At 38.1% G+C, this 23810-nt stretch overlaps 1 protein-coding gene across 4 annotated transcripts in view; it reads left to right on the top strand.

Moving 5' to 3' along the window:
• Nucleotides 1–23810, top strand: part of SLC44A1 (solute carrier family 44 member 1) — a 68323-nt gene that overhangs the window by 27617 nt on the left and 16896 nt on the right. For all 4 annotated transcript variants that reach the window (XM_061364957.1, XM_061364955.1, XM_061364956.1 and 1 more), the window contains 6 exons: nucleotides 1524–1660; nucleotides 14000–14093; nucleotides 17713–17882; nucleotides 19571–19660; nucleotides 21703–21830; nucleotides 22717–22903. In XM_061364957.1, coding sequence (XP_061220941.1) covers nucleotides 1524–1660; nucleotides 14000–14093; nucleotides 17713–17882; nucleotides 19571–19660; nucleotides 21703–21830; nucleotides 22717–22903 — 806 coding nt within the window. The remainder of the gene's footprint in view (nucleotides 1–1523; nucleotides 1661–13999; nucleotides 14094–17712; nucleotides 17883–19570; nucleotides 19661–21702; nucleotides 21831–22716; nucleotides 22904–23810) is intronic.

Raw genomic sequence — 23810 nt, 5'->3', positions numbered from 1 at the left:
ATGTACCCTTATGGTATGGAATGGCAACTGCAGGAACTTGCCCACATGAAGAAAAAGCTGTAACAGGAGTGTCTATTTAACGTAAGTATTGTTATTTCTTGGTATTAGCTCAGGAGTATTTTCCTGGGTATAAAGGCTAACTGTGGAATTAGTGGCTTCTTGTTCACATTCAGTTACTTTGGCTGTGTCTGTGGACAGAAATTCTCATGTTTGCGTTTGCTTCCTTAGACTTTTATATTCTGTGGAGTCCTGAGGTGTATAGTGTGTATTAAGTAAAAAAACCCAGAAATAGCACTGAATAGTTTTCATAGAGGTGTGGACAAGGAAAAAAATGTTTTAGGAAGGAAAGTAGTCTATTGCCACATTGTATTTGATACAGATGAAATGGAGTTTGATGGACATAGTACAGTAAGACTGTACTATGTACTAATAATTCTTGTATACTGGAACTGGGTAATAGAAGAGTCTTTCTGTGTGGGAAGGTTAAACAGCAATTAGTGTATAGACTGAAAGTGTTCAGGCATGACCTAAATGCATTCTGGGAACAGAAGAGATTTTTACTCACTACTGAATGAATTCCCATCATCTGGACTGCAAGAATAGCAATGGCATTTTATGTGGTAGTTTAGTGTTTTTTCCTATAATGATGCTAGATAATATGAAAAAAAATATTTCAGTGCATAATGCAGCACCATATTTGTAGGAACTTGAAAAACTTGTTCAGAAGAACATTCTGCATCTGTTTTATACCATGAATGAACAGTACTGTAAGGTTAGCATTTGTGATAAAATGTGTAGAGCCACAAGATGTTAGCTAGGAAGCTATCGTACCTATTTCATACACTGGGTTTTTAAATGGCAGTGCCTCATCAGGAAAATTTAGCAAATAGAATCTCTCTAAAATACTGCACACGAGCATTATATAGTTCTACTTAAAATATCTGAACAATTTTTCTTTCAAAATAAGTGTCAAAGGTAGCCTGCTCAGCCATATGGTCCAGTAGTGTGGAAAATCAATACAAACAAAAAAGGTGTTCTTAATTACTGGTGAATAGTAATAATATAATAGCCATGAAAGAATAAAATAGCCATGAACTTTGTTCTTTTTGCAGTGTGAGTATAACCTTACGGGGTTGGTTGAGTCTTTCTGGGTGAAGTTGGAAATCTTGAAGTTCAAGGTTGGAGTGGAGCTTTGTTTGTGAGTGTTTGGACTTGTATCTGTGAAGAGCCATGGGAGGTGCTGTTGGTTTTATGAGCAGCACCACGTGATTGGACTTGAATCTGATAGACTTAAACATCCCTTCTTTGTGATCCAGAAGCATGTAAATGTTTATATATTTAAGGTGCATATGCAGAGTGTGTGAATTCTTTTGACCCACACAATTATGACACCAAATTTCCTGTGTTTCTGGATAGACTGAAGATTAGTCTTGGCTGAAGCCTTTAACTTTAAAGGAAATTGATTTTGTTCAGTGTAGCTGTTAATTAAAATGTAAGTAATTTACGTTTTTTTTCTTCTCTAGGTATGTGTTCTTCTTGGATCCATGCAACATTGATATAGTACACCAGAAGATCAAGTCTCTTGCTTTGTGTGTGTCTGCTTGTCCAAGGAAAGAACTAAAAACTCTGGCTGATATTCAGAAATTTGCAGAAACGAATGGTATGCAAAAAGCGTATTTGTTTTTGTTTATGTACGAGATACCATCATAGGATTAAAAAAAGACTTGTGCATTAGCTGAACTAAAAATTAAATATGTATTAAGAAATATCAGTAGAAATAATGTGATATTTTTATTAAGCTAAAACTTTAAGTCTTACAGTATAAATATGCTTCTGTTCTGTCAAGCCTTGGGCAGTCTTGAAAACTCATTGTTAAAAGAGGAGTACAATATGTAACAAGAATTTGATGGGATATCTGACTATACAGTATATTTTCAACACCTACTGAAATATTCTGACGTTGCTGCTTAACAGTAATGCTGTTAAAATGCCCTCATGTATATGGAGTTAGTGAGCAATGCTGCTATTGAACGGCACTTGCTGCACAGAGTATGGCTGTGTATATGAAAATATTCCTGTTTTCATTTAGTGCTACAGTCCAGTTTCTGGAGTGTGTTTTGTTTTCTTACACTTTTTCAACAAAACATAAAGGAAACTAATGTTACTAACAAATAAGATATTATATCTTATCTCCTTAAAACCAGTATTTTTTCTCTGTGGTAATAGTACTGATATTACTAGCTCAATTTAAATTTTAACACTGTATGGAGTAAAATGCATGACAGTTAACCAACATTTGGACATTCCAAGCGAAAGTAAAGATAACTTAATTTGAGGAAATTTCAGGGGTTTCAGCTATTAAAGTGAGTGTTTTGTCCTAAGCTTGCCTCCTTATTCTTTTAAAATGCTGCAGTAAGATTTCATTGCAAGATACTTACCTAATGATGAGTCAGTCTGGGTGCCCAAGTTCAAAGCAGTGAAACTGATTACACAGAAGGAAAAGAAATGTTGATTTCTGTTCTGGTACAGGTTACGTTGAGTACTTCTTGTTTGAAAGCAGCGCGAGTTAAGTGGACATATGATACTGTTAATGCCTTTGGTTCTCCCACTTCATTGTGCCCTCACACCTGGGTGCCTGACAGCCTGAATCATGGAGCTGAACTATCATGTGGCACCACAGCATGAGTGGAGCTTCACAAACAGCTATGCTGCACAGTGCAGTGGGTGATCTGAGAACAGGAGTTTCCTCACGTGGTCTGTGTGCTGTTGTCAAATACAAGCACCCCGTGAAACTAGCCAGTATCTGCAGTTTGTCTCTTTACCCCTTACCTGAGCATGCTGTGTTTTTCTTAACTAATGAGACCAGTTATTTGTTGGTGTGAAGTCAATGTCATTAGTAGTGGAGTTTCTTAAGTACCCCATATGCCTTGTTTTGCCACAAACATTGTTTCTGTGTTTGTAAGTCAAGTCTCTTTCTAACTGTGCCTGAAATATATTCATTATAGCCATCTTTTAAAATACAACATACCCACCCTTTAAACATGCCCCCTGATTATCTGTCCTATCTGTATCTTCCTTTGTTTCAAGATAAAGGATATTTATATTTTTTATTAGTATCAGAGTTGTTTTAGTTTACAGAAGTTTGTTCAAAAGTATAAAGCCAGGTGTTAGTTACAACAGAACAGAATTGTTGATGAGTTTGATTCCTAATTTTCATTATGTGATGTTTGGCTTATCAAGAACAGGTTCTAAACTATATTAAACTCTGCCTTTATAGATGAACTGTATGTAAGACTGAAATCACACAGAAATATTGTCATCATGGCTGTATTTCTGCTGTGCAGGTTCCAAAAAAGTGATGGTCTGCAGCAAATGAACAGCTTAAGTATTGATCATTTTAAATATTGCATATGTATAGCAAAAGTTTAAACATGATTCAGTCTTAGAGCAAGAACTGTGCTTTAGCACCGAATCTGTAGCACTCAGTAAACAGCATCGTTTTTCTGAGGTCCACTTTGTAACTATGATAATGGGTTTAAGTTAATTAATACTAGGATTATCTTTGGCAGTCTGTTTCAAGCGACCATAGACTCCACTGTGAAAAGGATAATGAGGAAATCTTAGGACTTTGAACATGACTGCACGGAGTTTAATTGCAATTTCAATGTTTTTGGTGATATCTAGCTAGAATTCAGAGATCAGCTGTCAAGTTCTGAAGAAGGAGGAGGGCAAGACATACGTATTTGTTTTCTTGTGATAATGCTGAATTTTCCCAGGCTTGCAGTTTCTAACACTCAACAAGAAAAACATCTTTGTGTTATAAATACATGGGTAGAGAATGCAGTCAACTCTTAATTTTGCTCTGCTGAGCCTTTCTGAAAACCTTAACCCTTCCTGCAGCCTGAAAATAGCAATTGTGCTGGAGCTGGTCTCTGTGCATGTGCATTTGAAGAGCCAGCCATTTTCACCTGGCTCACGTTATATCTATAATTACCTTACTTGTCCATGCATCTTGGAATTCTTTTGTAAGTTACTGCTTAAGAGCCCTTCCATCCCAAAGAAATAATCTGTTGTGCCTCATTCTGTCAAGAGATGGTATGGTAAGTTCAAATGTTTCTTTGGTGTTTGTTTTGGTTTGGTTTTTTGGCGTTTGTTTTTTTTTTAATCGAAACATCTTTAACAAAGATGTAACATAATGACATATAGTACAATATCCTTATATTGATTAATGAATTTATCAATAGCCGATATGATGTTCCAGCTAGCTTAGTATTTATATTTTCCAAAGTGGGACAGGCACTTGATCGCCTCTACACAACATGTCGAAACTGACGGCCCCTAAGGTTCAGAGCAATTATGGCAGAACTCTTACTTATTATGCAGTACAGCTTGTATTTTTCTGTGAGCAAGATTATAAATAAGCATTTAGGGCAGAGAAAATGCTTGCTTGAGGCATGAAGATCATTTCATGACAAAGCATCATTTTGGCCTCCTGAATCAGTAATGATGTACTTGCTATTCTGCTGAAAACTGGGGAAAGGAGCTGATTTGGTGAATAACACAGCTGACATTTCAGGACAGTAACTTCACGCCCACTCCTACCCCTCTTGCGCTCCCACAGTCAAGTCCTGCATTTGTGGTACCTTTCTGTCTAAAGAGAGGGAGAAGTCCATCCCTCACAAAGCCTGGCTGGTTTTAAGAACGCATTTTAGTGTGCCACTTTAACCTATTCAGAATAATGGGCACCCAGAAAGCTGGAAACCAAGTTGTAACCTTCTACAAAAGGAAGAAAAAAGGGAAGAAAAAAGTTATGCAGTTGACCACTCAGATCTTCAGCCTGTGCAAAAGTGCAAGTTCCAAAATACAGGAATGTTCTGGTGGAGGGAATGTTCTGGAGGAAGGAACAGAAAGGAGTAGTGTTGGCTGAGATCATGTTCTAATGCTGTTCTCACACAGCCATGCTGATACTTAAGTTTGTAGAATTACGGATTAGACACAATTGAGTATGTCGTACATTGTGAACTGGCTGTACCTGGTCTCCCCAGGATTTTCTCATGCAGCAGAACACCTAAAGCAGGAAGTACTTGGGATTCAGTGTTTTTGTTGGTCTTAGCACGTAAAAAATGTGTAATTTGAGTAACATGAACTGAAAACTGCTTTTTTCCAGAAATCAGACTGATGCTTCAAAATTTAGTGTCCATGACATATTGTGCTGCTATTTTCAAGGACTTGCAAAAGCATTTTGAAATATCATAGAATCATAGAATAGTTAGGGTTGGAAAGGACCTTAAGATTATCAAGTTCCAGCCCCCCTGCCATGGGCAGGGACACCTTGCTCTAAACCATATTACCCAAGGCCTTGTCCCACCTAGCCTTGAACACTGCCAGGGATGAGGCATTCACAACCTCCTTGGGCAACCTATTCCAGTGCCTCACTACCCTAATGGGAAAGAATTTCCTCCTTATATCCAATCTAAACTTCCCCTGTTTAAGTTTTAACCCATTACCCCTTGTCCTGTCACTACAGTCCCTAATGAAGAGTCCCTCCCCCTCATCCCTATAGGCCCCCTTCAGATACTGGAAGGCTGCTATGAGGTCTCGACGCAGCCTTCTCTCCTCCAGGCTGAACAGTCCCAACTTTCTCAGCTTGTCTTCATATGGGAGGTGCTCCAGTCCCCTGATCATTCTCGTGGCCCTCCTCTGGACTTGTTCCAACAGATCCATGTCCTTTTTATGTTGAGGACACCAGAACTGCACACAGTACTCCAGGTGAGGTCTCACGAGAGCAGAATAAAGGGGCAGGATCACCTCCTTCGACCTGCTGGTCATGCTCCTTTTGATGCAGCCCAGGATACGGTTGGCTTTCTGGGCTGTGAGTGCACACTGCTGGGTCATGTTCATTTTCTCATCGACCAGCACCCCCAAGTCCTTCTCTGCAGGGCTGCTCTGAATCTCTTCTCTGCCCAACCTGTAGCTGTGTCTGGGATTGCTCCAACCCAGGTGTAGGAAGATACAATTTGTATATGACTGTGCCAAATGAATAATGAAATGTCATTATTAAAAAGAAACACTAAATATGTGGCCATAACTTCTGCTGTGTTTAATTCAGTGATAATTATAGTGAGTGGTCATTGTGGGAACTAATATTCCTATCTGTTGTGTAAATGACTGGATACAGATTTAGGAACCTAAAATGAATTTTCTATTTTACAACATGTTGACAGGCATCTCAGTTGTTAGAATTCTGTAGCTGGGCCAGGCTATTTGAGGTCCAGGTGGATTTAGAGCCAGAGGTAAAGCTACATTAAGTCTGCTACAGAGTCTGACCTGAAAGAAATCAATAAAGGAAATCAGTCTGGCTAAGTCAGAGCAGGTCATCTCTGGGAGCTATGGGGAGGAACCATGGGAAAACAAAAAGGATTTTTCTTTTGCCTGAAGATAATGACTTCTTCATGTGTAGTAATTAGAGTATGTCTTTGCAGTTACTGTTGGTACTCGCCTTAGAAACAGCAGTTGCCTCAGTTGCTCCCAGCTTCTGTTGTTTTTCTTATGCTGTCATTCCCCAGGTGTACTTTGTGTTTAGTGAAGGTGTGCTGGTTAAAACTTTCACCTTTGCTTGTGACTTTCCTTACAGTTAATGAGATTTTGTGCTGCTAGTTCTTTGGGCACCTGGGTATGTTAATTTTGAGCGTCAATTTTTGAATAGCTGGAGTAGAAGTACACTATAACTGATTTTGAGATACAGTCATCCACTGCTACTCTGCCTTGTTACCAGAATTGCCTGTCAGGGTCTTGTGCTGGAAATGGATCCTGTAGTCAGAATTAAGTTGTTTTTACAACTGAAATTGGCTGCATGTGGAGTCCTCCAGTAATATTGTGTTGTATTATTGATCACATTAATAAGCCATTTGTAAAGGGGAGGAACAGTGAAGTAATAAATCTTGCTCAAGCTTCTAAATTATTTAGAATTACATGAAAAAAATCTGTTATTGATTGCAGGGGAATAAAATGTCAAATGGCAGGGAATGCCCCCAGAATGAAGGTATGGGAAACAAGTATTATTATGCATTTAGCATTTTACTTAAAAATGCTTACTGCTGCTTGGGAAACAGATTGTGGCGCTACTGAGGATACAGCAAGAGGATTGAGTAGAAGCACAGCATTGTCTGAAAGCATGATGTTTATGACTTGTGAAGATAAAAAAATAGGGACTTTATTTTTGTGTAAACTTATACTTTGTTGGCATCACAAAGGCAGTGTTGTGGTCCTTCCTTGGCAAAGTGTTTTCTTAAAGTTTTTAAACTTATACACATGCACACACATACATTGTATATTCCCAGTATGTGTACACATACTGAGAGGGGAAACAAGAATGATCACAAGACAAGATTCTTCTTCTGGGGAAGAGTAAGGTCATTAAAAGCAGGAACAGCCTAGAGAAATTTAAAAAAATACTATTCCTAGATCTCATAATCTGAGTAATGTGAAACCAGACATAAAAAACGAAACTACTAGGCTTCAAAAGCTAGATTTTTCTTTTCCACACAGGTTATGGTTAATTTATGAAACTTATTTGCATGAGGATATTTTAGATACTGAAAGATAAACTGATAGTAGTGTTTGGCTGTTTAGTAGGAGGTTAGTACTCAAGGATATCCTTGATCTGTAGTGGTGGGGAGTTAAAGATACAACAGGGGAAGCATCTGCTACTGGGCACGATGGAGTTTTAATTTGACTCCAGAATAGCTGATTTTATTTAGCACAGGAAGAGAGATGAGTGGAGTTATGGGTAAATTAGTATTTGTTTTCAGCTTTCTGTACTGTTTGTAAGATTGGGGGATAGAGAGAGGATAGTCTGGTCTTTTTAATTACAACTCAACATGCATATATATGAATTCTGACTCTAGGACTTTTTTACATATGGTCAGTTGTCACAGCGTAGCTGTCTCAGTGGTTCTCTTTGTGGTCTTGAATTCTGGAGTCAATTAAAGATCTAAGTAGTGAGGTTTTGTGCTGGATCTTTCTTGGAACATTCTTTCAGGCTCTGGAGAATACTTACTTTTACTTCAGTCTCATTTTTATTTATAAATGCAAGTTGTAATTTCTCCTGCCTTGTGCTGTTTGCTCTTTAAAAGAAGTGATGGTCTGTCTCTCTGCAACAGTTATAAGTTTAGATATATGCAATCCTTACTTTCCTTTAAAATACACACTGTGCTTCCTGAAGGCACCAGTGGATATATCTAGAAAATGACGCTTATTTTCTTCAATGACACCAAATCAATCATACTAATCTGAGAAATCCTGGCTGCAAAGTCATTCTGTGGAAATAGTGCTTGGCATCGTACCTCTTCAGTGTTTTTGGCTCTGGAATTTGCAGCATAATTCCCTATAGATACATGAACCAGTGTGTTGAGTTTCCACTTTTCTATGTCACATTGCTAGTCCATAATGTGTTAATATAATATGCAATTATTAGTAGTGTACCAAGTTGTCTCATTGTATGAAACTTTTTGAGCTGATAAAGTTTGACAGGTAGATTTGAGGCAAGCTCTTGATTTGGAGAAAACTCCAGGACCAAACTTGCCAACAAAGCTGACAAGCAGGTATTCTTTATTGCGGCACCGGGAGACACAGGGGATAGCTCCTCCTAACGTGTGTCCCCGTATTGCTACACAAGCCATCCTTATATAGTCCCTGTGCATACATACATATCCATGAGGCTACATACGGATTACATCATTTTCCAGAGAGTTCCCCGCATGCGTACAGAATTGTGGTGGTGGTCTCTGAGGGTCGTTTACTTCTTCCAACAATCTTCATCGCTTCTGGCAGCCTTTGAAGCACGCCCAGTAGATGCTCATACCAGTTTAACTGGTTCGTTAGCACCAGAGACATAATAATCCTCCTGTCCTCCTACTTACCAGTTGGTTTAACTGTAGCCCATCCTGGACACCTGCAGTTCCCAGATACCCCTTATCCCTGTGTCCTGTTCTTCTAGACTGTTTTTCTTAAAACTAGGCCAACTATAATGATTTATCTTGTGAGAATTCTCAGTATGTTCTCTAGCTGTACTCTGTTTTTTTTCTCTATGTATCATGCACCTCAATAATTTTCCATTGCTACTGTTACAAAGCCATCAAACTTAATATTACTTAAAACTGATTCTAAAGGTTTTTATATATTCCATTTTGTGATTTTGTGCCCCCTAGTCTCACTCTGGAGTGAGAAAGGTAGAAAAATGTAAAGAATTTCATCCTTGTGAGAGTCTGAGAGCCTTGTCCTTCCTGAATGCCAGTGAACCCCACCTCTGTCAATGTTCTGCAGTCAGTACCTCTGGCTTGTATTGTGTGGGTTGGTCAAGCATATAATCACCTGTGAGTCATGCATTCACAATGTTAGCTATGTTTTAATTGGTGAAACTTACTTCTACAACGCCTAGAACCCAAGAGGAATTACTACTGGGCTGTGAAAATACAGAGGCCAGTAGCTGTGATTTAAACAGGCTCACTCCTGCTAGCATTTCTGCGCATTTCTGCATCAGTGATTACCCGGAGTTCGATTCCTGTGTCAGAGGATTTATGTTACTGATGGACTAGTAGGGTGTTGATTGAGAAGGAAAGAGAATGCTTAAAATTGAGATGCTGATTTTTATTATTTTTTTTTAACCATAATCTCTGCTTCATCATATGGTCTTCTAGAAGTCAGTTATGTCACATACATGTACAGTACATACATTCTGTCAGTCAGACTCAGAATGGTGAAGCCAAAAATGGAAAATCATATCAGTTTCTGTAGCAAACTGTGGTTTCTAGTCTCTCAGGCTGTCCTTTGCCACATGCCTCTGAAAAGGGGTATGTGAAGCTGCTTAGAGCTATGCCTAACTTAAGCAGAACATGCTGCTGGTTCTGAAGCTATCCCAGGTATCTCTTCATAGTTCTGCATTTTTCTGCTTAAATCCTTGACTTTGAATATGAGACCATGTTTCTAGATCTGAAAGTCCTGGGTTTAGTTTCTGCCAAGAGTGCCAATAGGTGGGTAGGCACTACCGAGCAGCTCAGAAAGGGATCCAAAGCCACTGGTGTGCTTTCCACCCACTATCATTCAGACAGTATGAATGTCAGTGGTTTCCTCTATGGGCTGGTCCGTTTAGTGGGTGACTTACGAAGTCTTAACCATTTTTGAAGCTGTAAACTTTGATACTGATAGTGATGCTGATGTAGCAAGGTTTTTGTGTGTTTGTGTACAACACAGCAAATACAGGAAGGAAAGCTGTACTGGAGCTGTGGTCTCTAAGAGTAGTTTTATCTAAACAACTTAGGTTAGTGTGTATCTTCCTATTTGCTGTACTACTATGGAAAGTCCTCTAAGCCCACATGAATTTTAATTGCTGTATTGGTTAGAAACAGTCCGTGAATTAAGTGTTTGGACCCCATTTGTCCTGACTTTCTACAGTATCTTACTTAATTTGTGCTATATGTAGCTGGTTTTAGGAATGCCAGAGACAGTGTATGCTCAGCTCCTTACTAATCCAAGCCTAGCCAAAACAGAAAGAAGGCTTTTAAAGAAAATGGTTGCAGTATTTTACTATGACTAAGCTAAGGTTGAAAGGAAAATTTATCTCTTGAGAGATACTTTGCTCTAGTTGTATGTTCTAATGGCTAAAGCAACGCTATTAATAGAAAAGAGACCATGGGACAGAAGCTGTGTTGTGTTTCCAAGATAACTGCTTTGGAGGTGAAAGCTCCAAATACAGCACTGAGGGACCTGTAAACTCTGTGTGCTCACCACTAGCCTGCCAACTGTTGCTTTGTGTACTTCAGAAGTATTTTCTTTAAGATTACAATATGTCGAGGTCTTAAATCTAATCCGTGTAGGACAGTTTGATGCCATTTGCCTAATGATTTCTCCAGAAGAAATATGTGCATTGATGTAAGAAGCAAAGGATATATTACTTTAATGATTTTTTAGTTTATTCTCTGAATTCTACCCATAATGGTTTTGAAACATTTACGAGCTGTAATAATTTGGAAATAATAGTCGTGTCTTTGGTAAAGCAGTTATCTCAGGAAGGTAGATTATTCAAATTCTTTAAGCTTTTGGAGGCCTTGTGAACTCAGACAGCAAGAATAAGACTGGCTATGCTAACACAGTCTGTACTAACCCAGAATAACTAGTATGGGGTGGAAGGTTTAGCAAAGCAGTCCATTCTTCCCACTCTCACCTTACAAAATTCAAACATTTATTGATGCACAGGGACACTTTTGCTAAGAAATCAGTTTAAGTGTGATGTAAAGTGATACATTACTCAAGCACTCTTTTGGCTTATAAAACTACTACACAGTATTAGAGATGTTGGAAGGTTTTTCATAATATAAAGAAATAAATATTTATAAGAATAGTAAAAAAATTATCTTACCTAATTACGTAGGACAAAAGGACAGTTGAATCTCATGGGCATTATTTTAGCTATTGGGCTGATAGTTTGTATAGATGCAGAGTAAATAATGTTCCTTGTCTGACAAGCCCCATGAAAGTATTTTTCTGCTTGGTTGGGAGTCTGAAGAAGCGCACTGTGTAGAGTAGGCATCTGAAGGGAAAAGATCCAGAGGAGCCCCAAAAGTAGTTCTCAAGACAAGAGATGATAGCAACAGCCAGAGTCATCTTATGTTCCATTTCATGACAGGACGGAACACGCCATTTTGTTCCAGAGGAACCTGGAAATGTGTCTCTAGTTTCACCCACAGCCAGGGGCTTGTTGGGTTACCCCTGTTTGTAAGTCCTACTTGAATAGCTTGTGTGCAGATCAAGATCTGGCATTTGGTTTTGCTTGGAGTAGATTTAAGATCCAAACAGAAGGTCTTAAGATACACATTCTTGCAAAGAGCCTGAAACTTCTTCCGTAGTGATAGCAAATTCTACGTTTTTTGTCTTAGAATCATAGAATAGTTAGGGTTGGAAAGGACCTTAAGATCTCTAGTTCCAACCTCCTGCCATGGGCAGGGATGGCTCACACTAAACCATGTCACCCAAAGTTCCATCCAACCTGGCCTTGAAAACTGCCAGGGATGGATCATTTACCAGTTCGTCGGGCAACCTGTTACAGTGCCTCTCCACCTTCACAGTGAAGAACTTCTTCCTTCTATCTAACCTGAACTTCCTCTGTTTAAGTTTAAACCTATTACCCCTTGTCCTGTCACTACACTCCTGGGCACAAGCTGGCTCATGTTAGTTGACTGTTGATGATCCTTGTAGCTTAGCTTTTGTCCTGTATTCAAAGCAAAATAAATTCAAATATCTGCAATATTCTCTTTCCTTCTGTTTTAGAGATAAACATGTGACTCTGCTGCTGCCCCTTCATCACTGTTGGAGTTGTTTGCAAATGCACTTGATCCAGAACTTTTCCATATCAAAAAAATAGATTAAAAATTTTTACAGCGGCATAGAGCCCGTAGTCCAAAAAGAATAATACTTTTAGATACTACATTTACAATTACATTGTAAGGCAGGTAGTTTTGTCTGATGTTTGTCGGATGCCCTGTTTTTCCGTAAGCATAAGGGCTTCTATAAAAAGTATAATAAAAATTGGAGTTAACATGTTTTACCTGATACCTTCTTTGCAGGAAGTTTTAATTTTCTTCAAGGGAGTATTTGGTGGTTTTGACCTGCCCCCAGAAAACTAACTCATAGAAGTAGTATTTAAGTAATGTTCCAGAAACTGTATGGGATAGCTTGCATGGGACAGCCTGCTCAGCTGCTCTGTGTCTTCTCTTTCAGTCTGTAAATAGAAGATAACTCTTCATAGAGATAGCAGTGTGGCAATGGTAAACAAGATTTCTGCAAATAATACTCTACAGTTGCTACACATAGTACTTCTTTTGGTGACACAGAGGCCACGATAAAGCTGTGTGTCAAAAGTCTTGGTTTGATTTGGGTAAAAGTGTGTATGTATTATCCAGAGCCAGTTTGTAGAACTGCTACAAAGCATTTCTACAAAATAGACTTTCACAATGGAAATAATTAAATATTTATAGGGATTATCAAGATGCCCTTAGTTTCATGCATAGGAAAACAAAACAAGACACTAAAGGCTGTGTATCCAGACCCCTTGCACTGGGGAGTAGACTGTCTGTTATCAAACAAGCTGGGAAGACACTCTTGGATAGGCAGCTTATACCATTGGAACCTTTCTTCCCTCTGCAATTTCTGAGAGACCGTTGCTCCAGTCTGGTTTGATGGTTGCTATATTGCTGGAAGCATTGTCTCAGATATTCAGTATCTTGATCATAGACAAATGAAAAGAGATCTGTCTAGATAATGTACTTCCATTAGGCAAGTGTAAGGTACTAAGGAAGAGTTAAATTATGTTTGAATTTTGTTGTAGGCAACTTGATCTTTATTGTGCTGTATCAATTTGTTCGATGGAACAAACTCAGCTTCATTAAAAGGTCTGGACATCTACTGCAGAGCTTATATTATTTTTCAGTCAGCTTCCTAATTTCAGCAGTTTGGTTCCTTCGTTCTTCTCCCTGAAATCTGTAGAGCAGTTGTATTTTGAAAACAGACATAAAAGAAAAAGCCAGCCCCCCAAAAGAACTTCAACCCCCTTGAATGTTCCATCTGTAATGAATATTGTCTTGTGCAATATTCATACACTAAAAATTATCAAGAAAAAAGTGTGATGGAGTAGCAGAGAAGGGTGACTTCTAAGTGCTTTATGCCCTTCTCTTTTACACTACTTTGTTAATTAGCCTTTTCTACTTCAATACACAAAGGTTGGAAGACCAGAGCTAGATGGAGAGTGTCATTCTGTTAAAGTGAAGCCTGTGTTGAGTTTGATTCACTGTCCCATTACAGAAAGAACTGTAGCATAACTCTGTGGTAGTAACACAAAGAGCTGCAGAATCAGGACCTGTATCAGTTGTAATACAATTTGCAAAAAAATAGGAATGTTTGATTTTTTTCCCATCTACATGTTTTATTTCTTTTTTCCTTTCAACAGGATCCAATCTGTGTAGCTATGAACTACAGCCATCAGAATACACTACAGACCCAGCGGCTGCCAAGTTATGTCCTAAATACCCTGTTCCAGAGAGGTAATGTTAACATCTTGTCTGATTGGGGGTGGAGGGAACAGAGATTTGTTTTGTTTGTGATAGTTCTTCCAAAAATACGCAGCACAGATTTAATCCGTCTGACAGGTGGGTATTTTAGTGTATTATTGCCATATGTTTTTAAAAGGTTATGAAGGCAACTCTTAAAGGAGAACCCAAAGTAGCCATTCATTTGTTACTGAGAGTATTCAGCTGGTATCTTCAAGTTTTCTTTTATCTCATGAAACAGAGTTACTGTGCTGGTTTACTGCCTTTCACCCTATAGCAAGCAATGTCAGCAATATAGATCAGAGACAGTTATGGTGCACTTTGGATCTTTGGGAGGAAAAGCGATATGTTGACATGCAGCCCTCTGTAGTGTTAATTTCTTATACCTCACCTCAGCCAATCAAATTTAGCAAATTTCTTCATTTTGAATTCTTTCAGTCCCCAAATGACTAAAATGAGGATGACCAAATACCAAAAAAGACGATGGTATTTTATAAACAGATTGATTTGAATTTTATTGTTTAAAATATTATATTGTTTGTGAAGTAGGATAGAAAAATTTGTAGGCCCAGAAACTCTGCTAGCTGTGCAGCCTGAACTGTAGAGGTGACCATTGATGAGAAAAGGAGTGATCCGTTTGCTGTTGTGCATATCCTTCTGACAGTAATTCTACTCACCCAAGAGCAACCATATTGTATTTTCTCAAAGTTTAGCTTCTCAGACACATTCCGTAGTGGGTTGTAACCGCATAGTCTTTTCCTTAGTAGTTTTCTGTTACATTTTTAATAAATGTTATAATTATGTCAGTTCTAAAACCTGTGATTTTAAGTCTCTCTTGTATTCATTCTAGCCTCTGTATTGAATAATGTTTTTATATTGTAGTGACAATAAGTAGCAGCTGGAATATTACTTTTTTTTTTCTTTTTTTTACTTTTCTCCACAGCAGATTAATATTCCATGCAGCTAACCAGCTGTTAGAGCTGTAATACAAAACCAAATGAAAACTTCAGTGCCAGCTTGCATACTGAAAAGGCTTGTCAGTCTTAATTTTTGCCAGAATTATAGTAACTTTTCTCACTGTGTGTTCCCATGTTATTCATTCTGAATAAATATAGCTTAATAAGAAAACAGGATAGAACAGAGTGTTGGAGCCCTAATGACACTATGGAAATTCCTTAAAAAAGCTACCTCAGGAGTTATTTTTTAAAAGCCACTGTGTAGGTGGAATATTTCCATTTTTTGTAATCTGGTATAAATAAAATGTACAGTATGTTTTAATATTTTTGAGATTGAAAAGTCTGCGCTTAATGCCTTCAGACAAAAAAGGCCAATGTTGTATCTATAAACCACTCTGTTTTTCAGATTTTTATAGTTAAATTATTTGATTAAATTAATGTGATTTGGAAGGCAAACTGAGTCTTATGGAGTCAAACAAAAACCCAACTCTCTGTAGGCTGAGGCATTCAGGAAGAACTTGCCTAACACTCCTATTCTCAGATTTGATCTGTCAGAGGTACGAGCCATCTGATTCCCATTCAGGCCATGGGGTGGAGGTAGGGTATTTCATGACCACTGTTCCTTGATGATTTCTGTTTCATGACCAGGCTTCACACCCTTCATTTGGGACTCCACCTTTCAGTGGACTCTGACCCTCCAGGTTCAAGCATCATGTCCAACTTCAACACAGCAGCACAGTCTAGCAAAGCAGGCAGCCATACATGATTGTTACAGGAACTGTGCCTACTACATCTCAGCCTCAGTAGAGCATGATTCTTTAGAAGACCCTAAAAGAAAATGTGTCCAGCTTTTACCTGCAGCATTTTTCAGTCAGCCAGCTATGCCAAGAGGCTGCCCTGTATAAAGAAATTACAAAGAATAGCTACCAGTGGCATTCTAACACAGTCCCCACACACAGGTTGCTGTAGATGCCCAGGTGTAGTAGTGAGAGGAAAGAGCTCTCCTCTGAAATCTAGTACTTGAACAATCAGATGGGTCTCTCAACATCACTTGAATATTGCTTTAAAAATACAATTTTTAACACCATCATAAAATGCAGTTTTTAACACCGTCATCTCCTGGCTTCAACTTTACTAACTGTTGTCCACGATCAAGCATCATGTTGTTATTCTCAGAAACTTGCCATTCCATTTCAGTATGTAATATACCAAGTTATAATCAAAAGGCCATATAAAATACTGCAGGTCTATTATTATATTTTTTATTAAACAAGACACCTTACCTCACCTACTCAGTCAGAACCACTGAAATAGCAGCAGATCTCAAAAAGTGGATTCTCAGCAGTCCCATTTATACAGGAAAATTGTAGAAATGACTAACCTCATTTTTTTAACTAATTGTAGCAACGTTAGAAATTAATTACTGCATGTGGAAATAGGTAATTTAAAATGTACAGTGAAACTTCCCCACAAAAAACAATGCATAAAAAGGGTGCATCTAAGGCAGCTGTTTTACTTACTATGTGCTTAGAATGACAGAAGCATGGGCTTAACGAATAGCTACTGAGTACAGAGAATTGCTGGTTTATAGGTCATTGCTGAATGGGGAAACTGCAAAAGATTATGTGTATTGCTGCTACAGTCCACTGAAATCTTTTAAGTTAGGATAATTGGGTAAGGTGAAACAAATGCAGAGGTTAGAAGAAAAGTCTGACTTAATACAAAAGGTATTTCTTTCACTGGGTCCGATTACAGCAAGGAACATGTATTTCATGGACTGTGTTTGAAGTGTAATCGGGAAGCTTGATCAAAAGATATAATAGGCCACTTTGAGATCTGACATAGTTTATGAGCAAGAAAGGCAGTTACTTAATGGGAAACATTTGGAAAACAAAATCACCCACTTTTCAAGGGAAGTTTTTGCTCTCTTGTATCTTCCTCCTTGATGGAGAGGTGATAGCAGGTTCTGCTGAGCATTCTGCACAGTTTAACACACAGCATCGGTATTTTTGGGGAGGATGCTTCCGAAACACTTAAGGAATAATGAAACAGTATAGGCGTCTTAGCAAAGAATGTAGTGCATAATTTTTACAAAGCTAATGAAAGTAAACTCTGTGATTGTAATTTTCAATACAAGAGCAAGTTCAGAATGGGAAAAACTAAGAATAAATAGGTAAGTTTTGTTTGGCAGCAGTTGGAAGTGCTGATATATTTTAGCATAGAATGTATGCTTGAAAGAAGAGTATTGTCATTCTGGGATTTCTTTTGCTGCAAATACGGGTTAGTGTTCTATTCTAACATGAGTGAAAGGCATTGTTTCAGCTGCTGGTTCACCACCTGACACTTGATTGAGAGATGTTTAAGTGCAAATAGGAACATGTATTTTCTGAGCCTTGCCATTTAAGGGTGGGAGGGTAATAATTTCCTATTAGACTGTGCACGCCAGCCTCTCAGGGTCACTTGTAAGAACTGCATCACTTCTCATTATGATCATCCTCATTCCAGCAGCACTTGTGCTTTCAACACATGGTTTCTGGTTATGATGTTATGAGGGTGGAGTGGTTGCATCTATTCACCTTTCATTTGTGTGTTGATGTGGCATTTATATTAAGTAGGAGTAATTTTTTTTTCTGATTTTTTTTTTCTTGTGTCACCAGTGCACCTATTCCATTCTTCCATCGCTGTGCTCCTGTGAACATTTCCTGCTATGCCAAGTTTGCAGAGGCCCTGATCACCTTTGTCAGTGACAGTAGTGTCTTACACAGGCTGATTAGTGGAGTTATGACCAGCAAAGAGATTATAATGGGACTTTGCTTGTTGTCACTAGGTAATTGTTTTTCTCATTACTAGCTATTTCTTAGTACTGCATTAGGAGATTGTTAACACCCTCTACCCACAATACGAGAAAGCAACATGAATTATTGCAATAAGCCCTTTTAAAAAATTGTTTAGATTGCTTTTAAAAAATATTATTTGATAGCTGTGTAACTTACTCAGAAGCAGTCTATGTATGCACTCCTGTTTTTTCTCCGCTTGCGCTGATTATGAGATAGACGATGTGTGGCTATTGGTTAGCCAACATTAGTTGCGGTACAGTTAACAGAGCATCCCCATTATCCTAATTTTTACTATAGTATTCCCCTTTCCCATTTCTCATACTCATTTTCTGCCAACCCAACTCCAAATAAAAAGGACAGGGTAAGAAATGCACAACAGCACTATTTTCTAGAATGTAGGGGTTTTAGTTTGTTTCATTTAACATACTTATGCAGGGACATGAGAACTTTTTGGGGATAAACAAAAAACTTAAGTGCTCATTTGTTTTATTGTATGTTACCTCCTTCTTCCCCTTCTTCCAAAATTAAAAGCTTCAGGCATTTGAAAATCTCAGTATAGAGGTGCTGACTCATTTCTACAGTTGTGAGGTGCCTCTGACCTATAGAATGACACATTGTACTACACCAAAGTGCTGTTTTAAGTCTTGTGAATTAAGGTGGAATGCTGCTCACCCACATAAATTATTAATGATTCTATACTCCTAATAAGTATAAAATTTGAAATCCTAAAATGGGAAGCTTCAGATACTAGCCATGTATATGAGCAGTGTGTAAAACCACCCCAGAAACACAAAAGACCATTGAGTATCTTGTCAGCTATGATTGGAAAGTTGTTTATTCTTATATTCTGACAGCAGCAGTAATTGATAGTAATGGTAGAAAGACTGTTCTGCATCTGAAAGCTAGCAGCTGATTAGCAATGCTACTGTTCGGGTAGAGTCAGAAATTAGTACAGACTTTTAGATACAGTTAATTTAAAAAATATTTTTCATACTTTCATGGTTACAGAATTTATTTTTTTTAAACAGTGGGTAAGATTGTGTGATTCACAAAGCCAGGTTCCAGTGTAACAGCTGTACACAAATATGTATGTGTGTGTGCATTTACATTCACCACTCACTAAATCTTAGCTGGCTGAGATTGTAGAGGGCTTTTTAACATGCATTTCTGAATGGCAGTGGAACTATATGAACGAAGCTTGTTAATGAGCTTATTTTGAATGTTGAAAATAAAGTTGTAATTTTTTTTACATTTTACTGGCATGACATTTTGAAATACACAGCATCACATTATCTGCACTTGTTTAACAAGTGTACCTGAGTGCAAATTCTGCTCTGGTCCTCAGGGGATGTGTTTACATTACTAGACTTAGAGTACTGTCATATCTTTCTGTCTGTTTTGTCATTGTCTAAATACATCTCTGTTTGTATGTATGCATTCTGTCTTGTATTTAATGTACCCTGTAAATGTATTTCTGCTTTGTTTGTTTTAATCAACAGTATAAAAGCAGAAGTTGTAGAGGTGCCTAAAATACTTAACTGTCTGTGCAGTGAGTTTGTAAGGCTCAGAAATCTTTCTAAAAATCCTGCTGGAAGGCAGTTATCTTAGTGCAGTGGGAGAATTAGGAATTTCTACTTGACATAATTACTCTGCTTATTTTGTTTGTCTTCTTTTGCAGTGTTGTCCATGATTTTGATGGTTATAATCAGGTACATTTCAAGAGTACTTGTCTGGATTTTAACAATTCTTGTCATTCTGGGATCACTTGGTAAGTCTTGTTTGCCTCCCATTTTCTGAGTGCCCAGTTCTAATCTTTGTGCTCCATGTCCTCAGGCCAGCTGCAATCCTGCAAAGATCTTCATTTACCTTCAGCTTTCCATTGAGTCACTTGCATATGTCTTGCAAAAAAGCCACCTTTGTAATTGCAGTTCTGGCCCAGAGAGCACACTGCTCCTTAGAGGTTTGCTGCGCATGGTGCTTGGCTGGCAAGCTTCCTGTCAGCCTAGCTCATTATAGCCTACATAAGCAATATGGGATATTCCTCACAGCACTTATAGCACAGACCTAAGCATTTCCTACATCTTAACCTGCCTTCTGAACATGTCAGAAATGCAGCTAGTCTGGGTGTGTGACGGCATACCCACCCTCTGGGCATACTTAAGCATGCATGAATCAAAGGGCAACTTATTATTTATTAAGCCTCAGGGAATCTTGGGATGTAGATGTGTCCACACAACCGTGTCATATTGATCAGTCCCTTCGGTCATCTGAATAGCTCTGTAGGTGTATCTAAGAGCGTTCCTCAGGAGAGGAAGCAAAAATGCTTTTCTAGCATTTCTAATAGAAATCTTGTAGTTCCATTTGACTTGGAAAGTTCTGCATCATGTAAGTCATGTATGAAATGCAACCAGCTGTGCTGTCTTCGGAATGGCTACACGTTGCCTCATCCAAAGTTATATAGCTTGCATGAAAATAGCCTTGCTTTATCACATTAACTTTTGCATTTGTAAAACTAGAGCTTTCTATTCTTGATACTCAGTAGCTATGCCAAAATGTATGGGGAGATAATTGTAGGGAAGGAATGAAAATAGAATAATCATATTAGGAAGCAGTAGCAATTTAATTTTTGCAATTACGACTGCAAGGAATAGAAAAAAAAAATCAGACCATCTATGTTTTTTCGGGATCACTTGTTTTTTTCTGCTTAGTGGTCTTAGGATCTGTGACCCCAGAAAAGCTTAAAAAAAAAAAAAAAAATTAATTTTTTTTTCACTCTTTAGAAACTTTGAGCGAAAGATTTGAATAACTTATTGCCATCTGTTGTTCTGTTCTAAAAAAAATCACACCCATTACACAAACCAAAAAAGAACATGCCAATTGTGAGACATGCTGCTTGTTTTGTATTCGCTGTTTGCTTAGGAGATGCCAAAAGGGCATCCTCCATTTCAGACCTGAGCAGAGTACCTTCAGCAATGACTTGTGATGTCTAGATAAGTCTGATATATATATATATATATATATCTCAGAGGGGAGAGCTTATCTCTGGAGGGGGCTGGAGTCCTCTGTTTAAGAAATATTCTACCTCGGACAGGTAGCTAGAATAGGAGAATGGTATTCTGGCCACAAGATTCAGGATTTTGTAACAGGGTTAGGAGAAATTCATACTGGCTTCCTGTGCCTTTCACTGATGTTTGTTCCAGTGCCCAAAAGGCACTGTCCAATGAAGAGGTAGCTGTGTGTCAGTAGTCCAAGGTGCCATTTTCAGCATCAGGGCTGTTCCTTCTTTTCTTGATTAGTCTTTCCAGGAGTTGTAGACTCCTTTTGTTCCTTCTATTATTTTTCACCCTAACCCAAAGGCCCCTGTGTTTCCCTTCCTAAATTCTTACTACCTACCTTATTATACACATATAAACATATATCCTACCATATAACTCTTTGTTTTTATTTTTGTCCCTCTATTGCCTGTGTGATGGAAGGTGTGATCTTCATTGTTAGGGTTCCCCATGAAGTAGTTCTTTCATGCACTTCACCCCGAAACACGAAGAGCTGCAAGTCTCTTAAGTGGTCATAGTGGGGTGAGACTGGGAAAGGAGTATATCCACTTGAGAAGAGGGCAACAGAGGAAGACTAAGCAGTTCTCCTTCCTTCAAAGTTCCTGTTGGGTTAAGCATCAGTGCCTCAGCCTATTCTTTACCAGACTAGACTTAAAAAGAAGAAAATGTTTAGTTCCTTTGCTGCTAGGTAGTTTGACAGTGTCACACAGAAGGAGCATCTTTCATTTACCTGTCATTTTTTTTCTCTAAAATATAGGTGGTACAGGAGTCCTGTGGTGGCTGTATGCTAAGGAACGAATATCTGCCAGTGCTGTTGAGACTCAAATAGCCAAAGACAATCTTCAGGCTCTCCTGATTTATGCCATTGCAGCTACAGTCTTCACGGTATACTTTGCTAATGACTGTATTATTTTATTGTTCTGGTGGTCTCTTGTTTTTTTATTCAGGTGAAAGGCTTATGTTGCACACATTTTTTAAGAGCTTATTTCTACTCCAAGCTCTGTTGCAGTGGGTTGGTTTGTTTGTGTGCTTTTTACTTCCAGGCATTGTTCTTTAATACCTGGTTTTGAGTCAGGAGAGATTTCTTAACCCTGCAGCTACTTTCCTCTACCACAAAATGTCCACAGGGACTTCCAAGAATAGCTATGATATTGGACTCACAATCCAGTTTCACTTACAAGATTTTTCTTAGGTTCCCCATTCAGGGGTACTTAGTCATTTCAGTTTATTTTAAAGTCCTTTAACCATTCCTATTTCTGAAATTGGTTGTTCCCAAACTTTTTTCATTAACAGAGACATCATTGTGAGCTGAAATACTAACACTGGTTATAGAACCAATTTATCTTCTTTAGGCCTTGCTTTTTGATTCAAGAATCACTAACTTGTACTACTAAAAGTTGACAATATTTAACTAACGTATATGACAAGACCACCACACCATGCTCAAATATAGATGTTAAATTGTATACTTCATTACATCTTGCTGAGTTCACTGGTTATAGAGCAACTGATAGAATCTGGTCTAATCTAATCAGTCTGAGCCTGATGATGATTCCAAATACATAATTATGAGATTGGTATTCTGCAAAAGTGTAAGTTGGAAAATAATTTCTCACCAGAAGAAGCTGATACAGATCTTACATTTTGATCTTGTGATTCTATAGATAGAACATGTGTTAATTTGCTGCATTTGAATATCCTAGCTGTGCAAAATGATAGCTTACTTATTTTTCAGTTCTCTAAAATGTGATTTTGAAACTTCTCCCTCCAGGTTATCTTGTTATTGATAATGTTAGTTATGCGTAAACGAGTAGCTCTCACCATTGCCTTGTTCCATGTGGCTGGCAAGGTCTTCATCCACCTGCCGCTGCTAGTCTTCCAGCCGTTTTGGACATTCTTTGTGCTTATCCTCTTCTGGACATACTGGATCACAGTCCTGCTTTTCCTTGGTACTACAGGTAAGCATCTACCAGACTTATTTTAAATCAACTCCACTCCATTTTTGTATGGTTTCAGGCAGAGTTGGTTAAAAAGCACGTGTGAACCTCTAGGAAAAAAAACCCCAAAACACACACTGTGCTTCTGTTCTTATCTGCTTCGATGGCTTCAAAACACTTATTTTGAGAAAGTTGTGTGAGTTTGCATTCCCAGTATGTCACTTTGTGCCTTAGGATGGCTTTTTGATTTGACGCAAGCTGGCATGTTGCAAACCAAAAAACTACATTAATAAGAAGGGTATAACACTTTTTTTTAAATAATTCCCTCTAATTTCACAAAAGCAGGTTAAAACCAGCCTAATCTAACGGCTGATTTCTTAAGCTATTGTACTGTAGTCGATACTCATACACATGAAGACATAGTAATGAAAGGGCTGTTGCAAACAATTACAGTCTCCCAAAATGTAAATATACTAGAAGTAGCTTTCAGTTGTTCATAACTTACATGTCCAGTATTATTCCTGCATTTTCCAGGATTATTAGGGGGATTTTCTGCTGTCTGTATTCTGAGAGCAGCCACTCTACTCTCAATTTCTGCCTGCTCTGTGGAGCATAGAACATGAGAGCTTTGTGTTCAGGGACTGACAAACTTCTAAAATTACTTGATTCTATAGGTCCTAATCTTAGTTACTTCAGCACAGAAACCTAGCAACTGCTTTTTAAAATGGGAGATAACTGTTATTTTACAATAAGTTGTAGGCAGTAGATACCATCATTCATTACTAAAAACTTAAAATTTTTAAATTTCTTGTTTACTTCCAATCCAATAGTAGCAGTGTTTCAAGTCACAGAGCTATTTCAGGGTAATACAAGGTAAGTATTATTGTATGTCATAGCCACTTGTAATAGAATTCATGTGTTAGAATCA

This window comes from Neopsephotus bourkii, unplaced genomic scaffold, assembly GCF_033783945.1.
Source record: "Neopsephotus bourkii isolate Nb327-2 ecotype Australia unplaced genomic scaffold, CSIRO-AGI_Nbou_v1 NB_1258, whole genome shotgun sequence".
In the NCBI taxonomy this organism is placed as follows: Eukaryota; Metazoa; Chordata; class Aves; order Psittaciformes; family Psittacidae; genus Neopsephotus; species Neopsephotus bourkii.
Note: the sequence above shows the minus strand (reverse complement) of the source record. Positions and strands in the feature narration are given on the sequence as shown.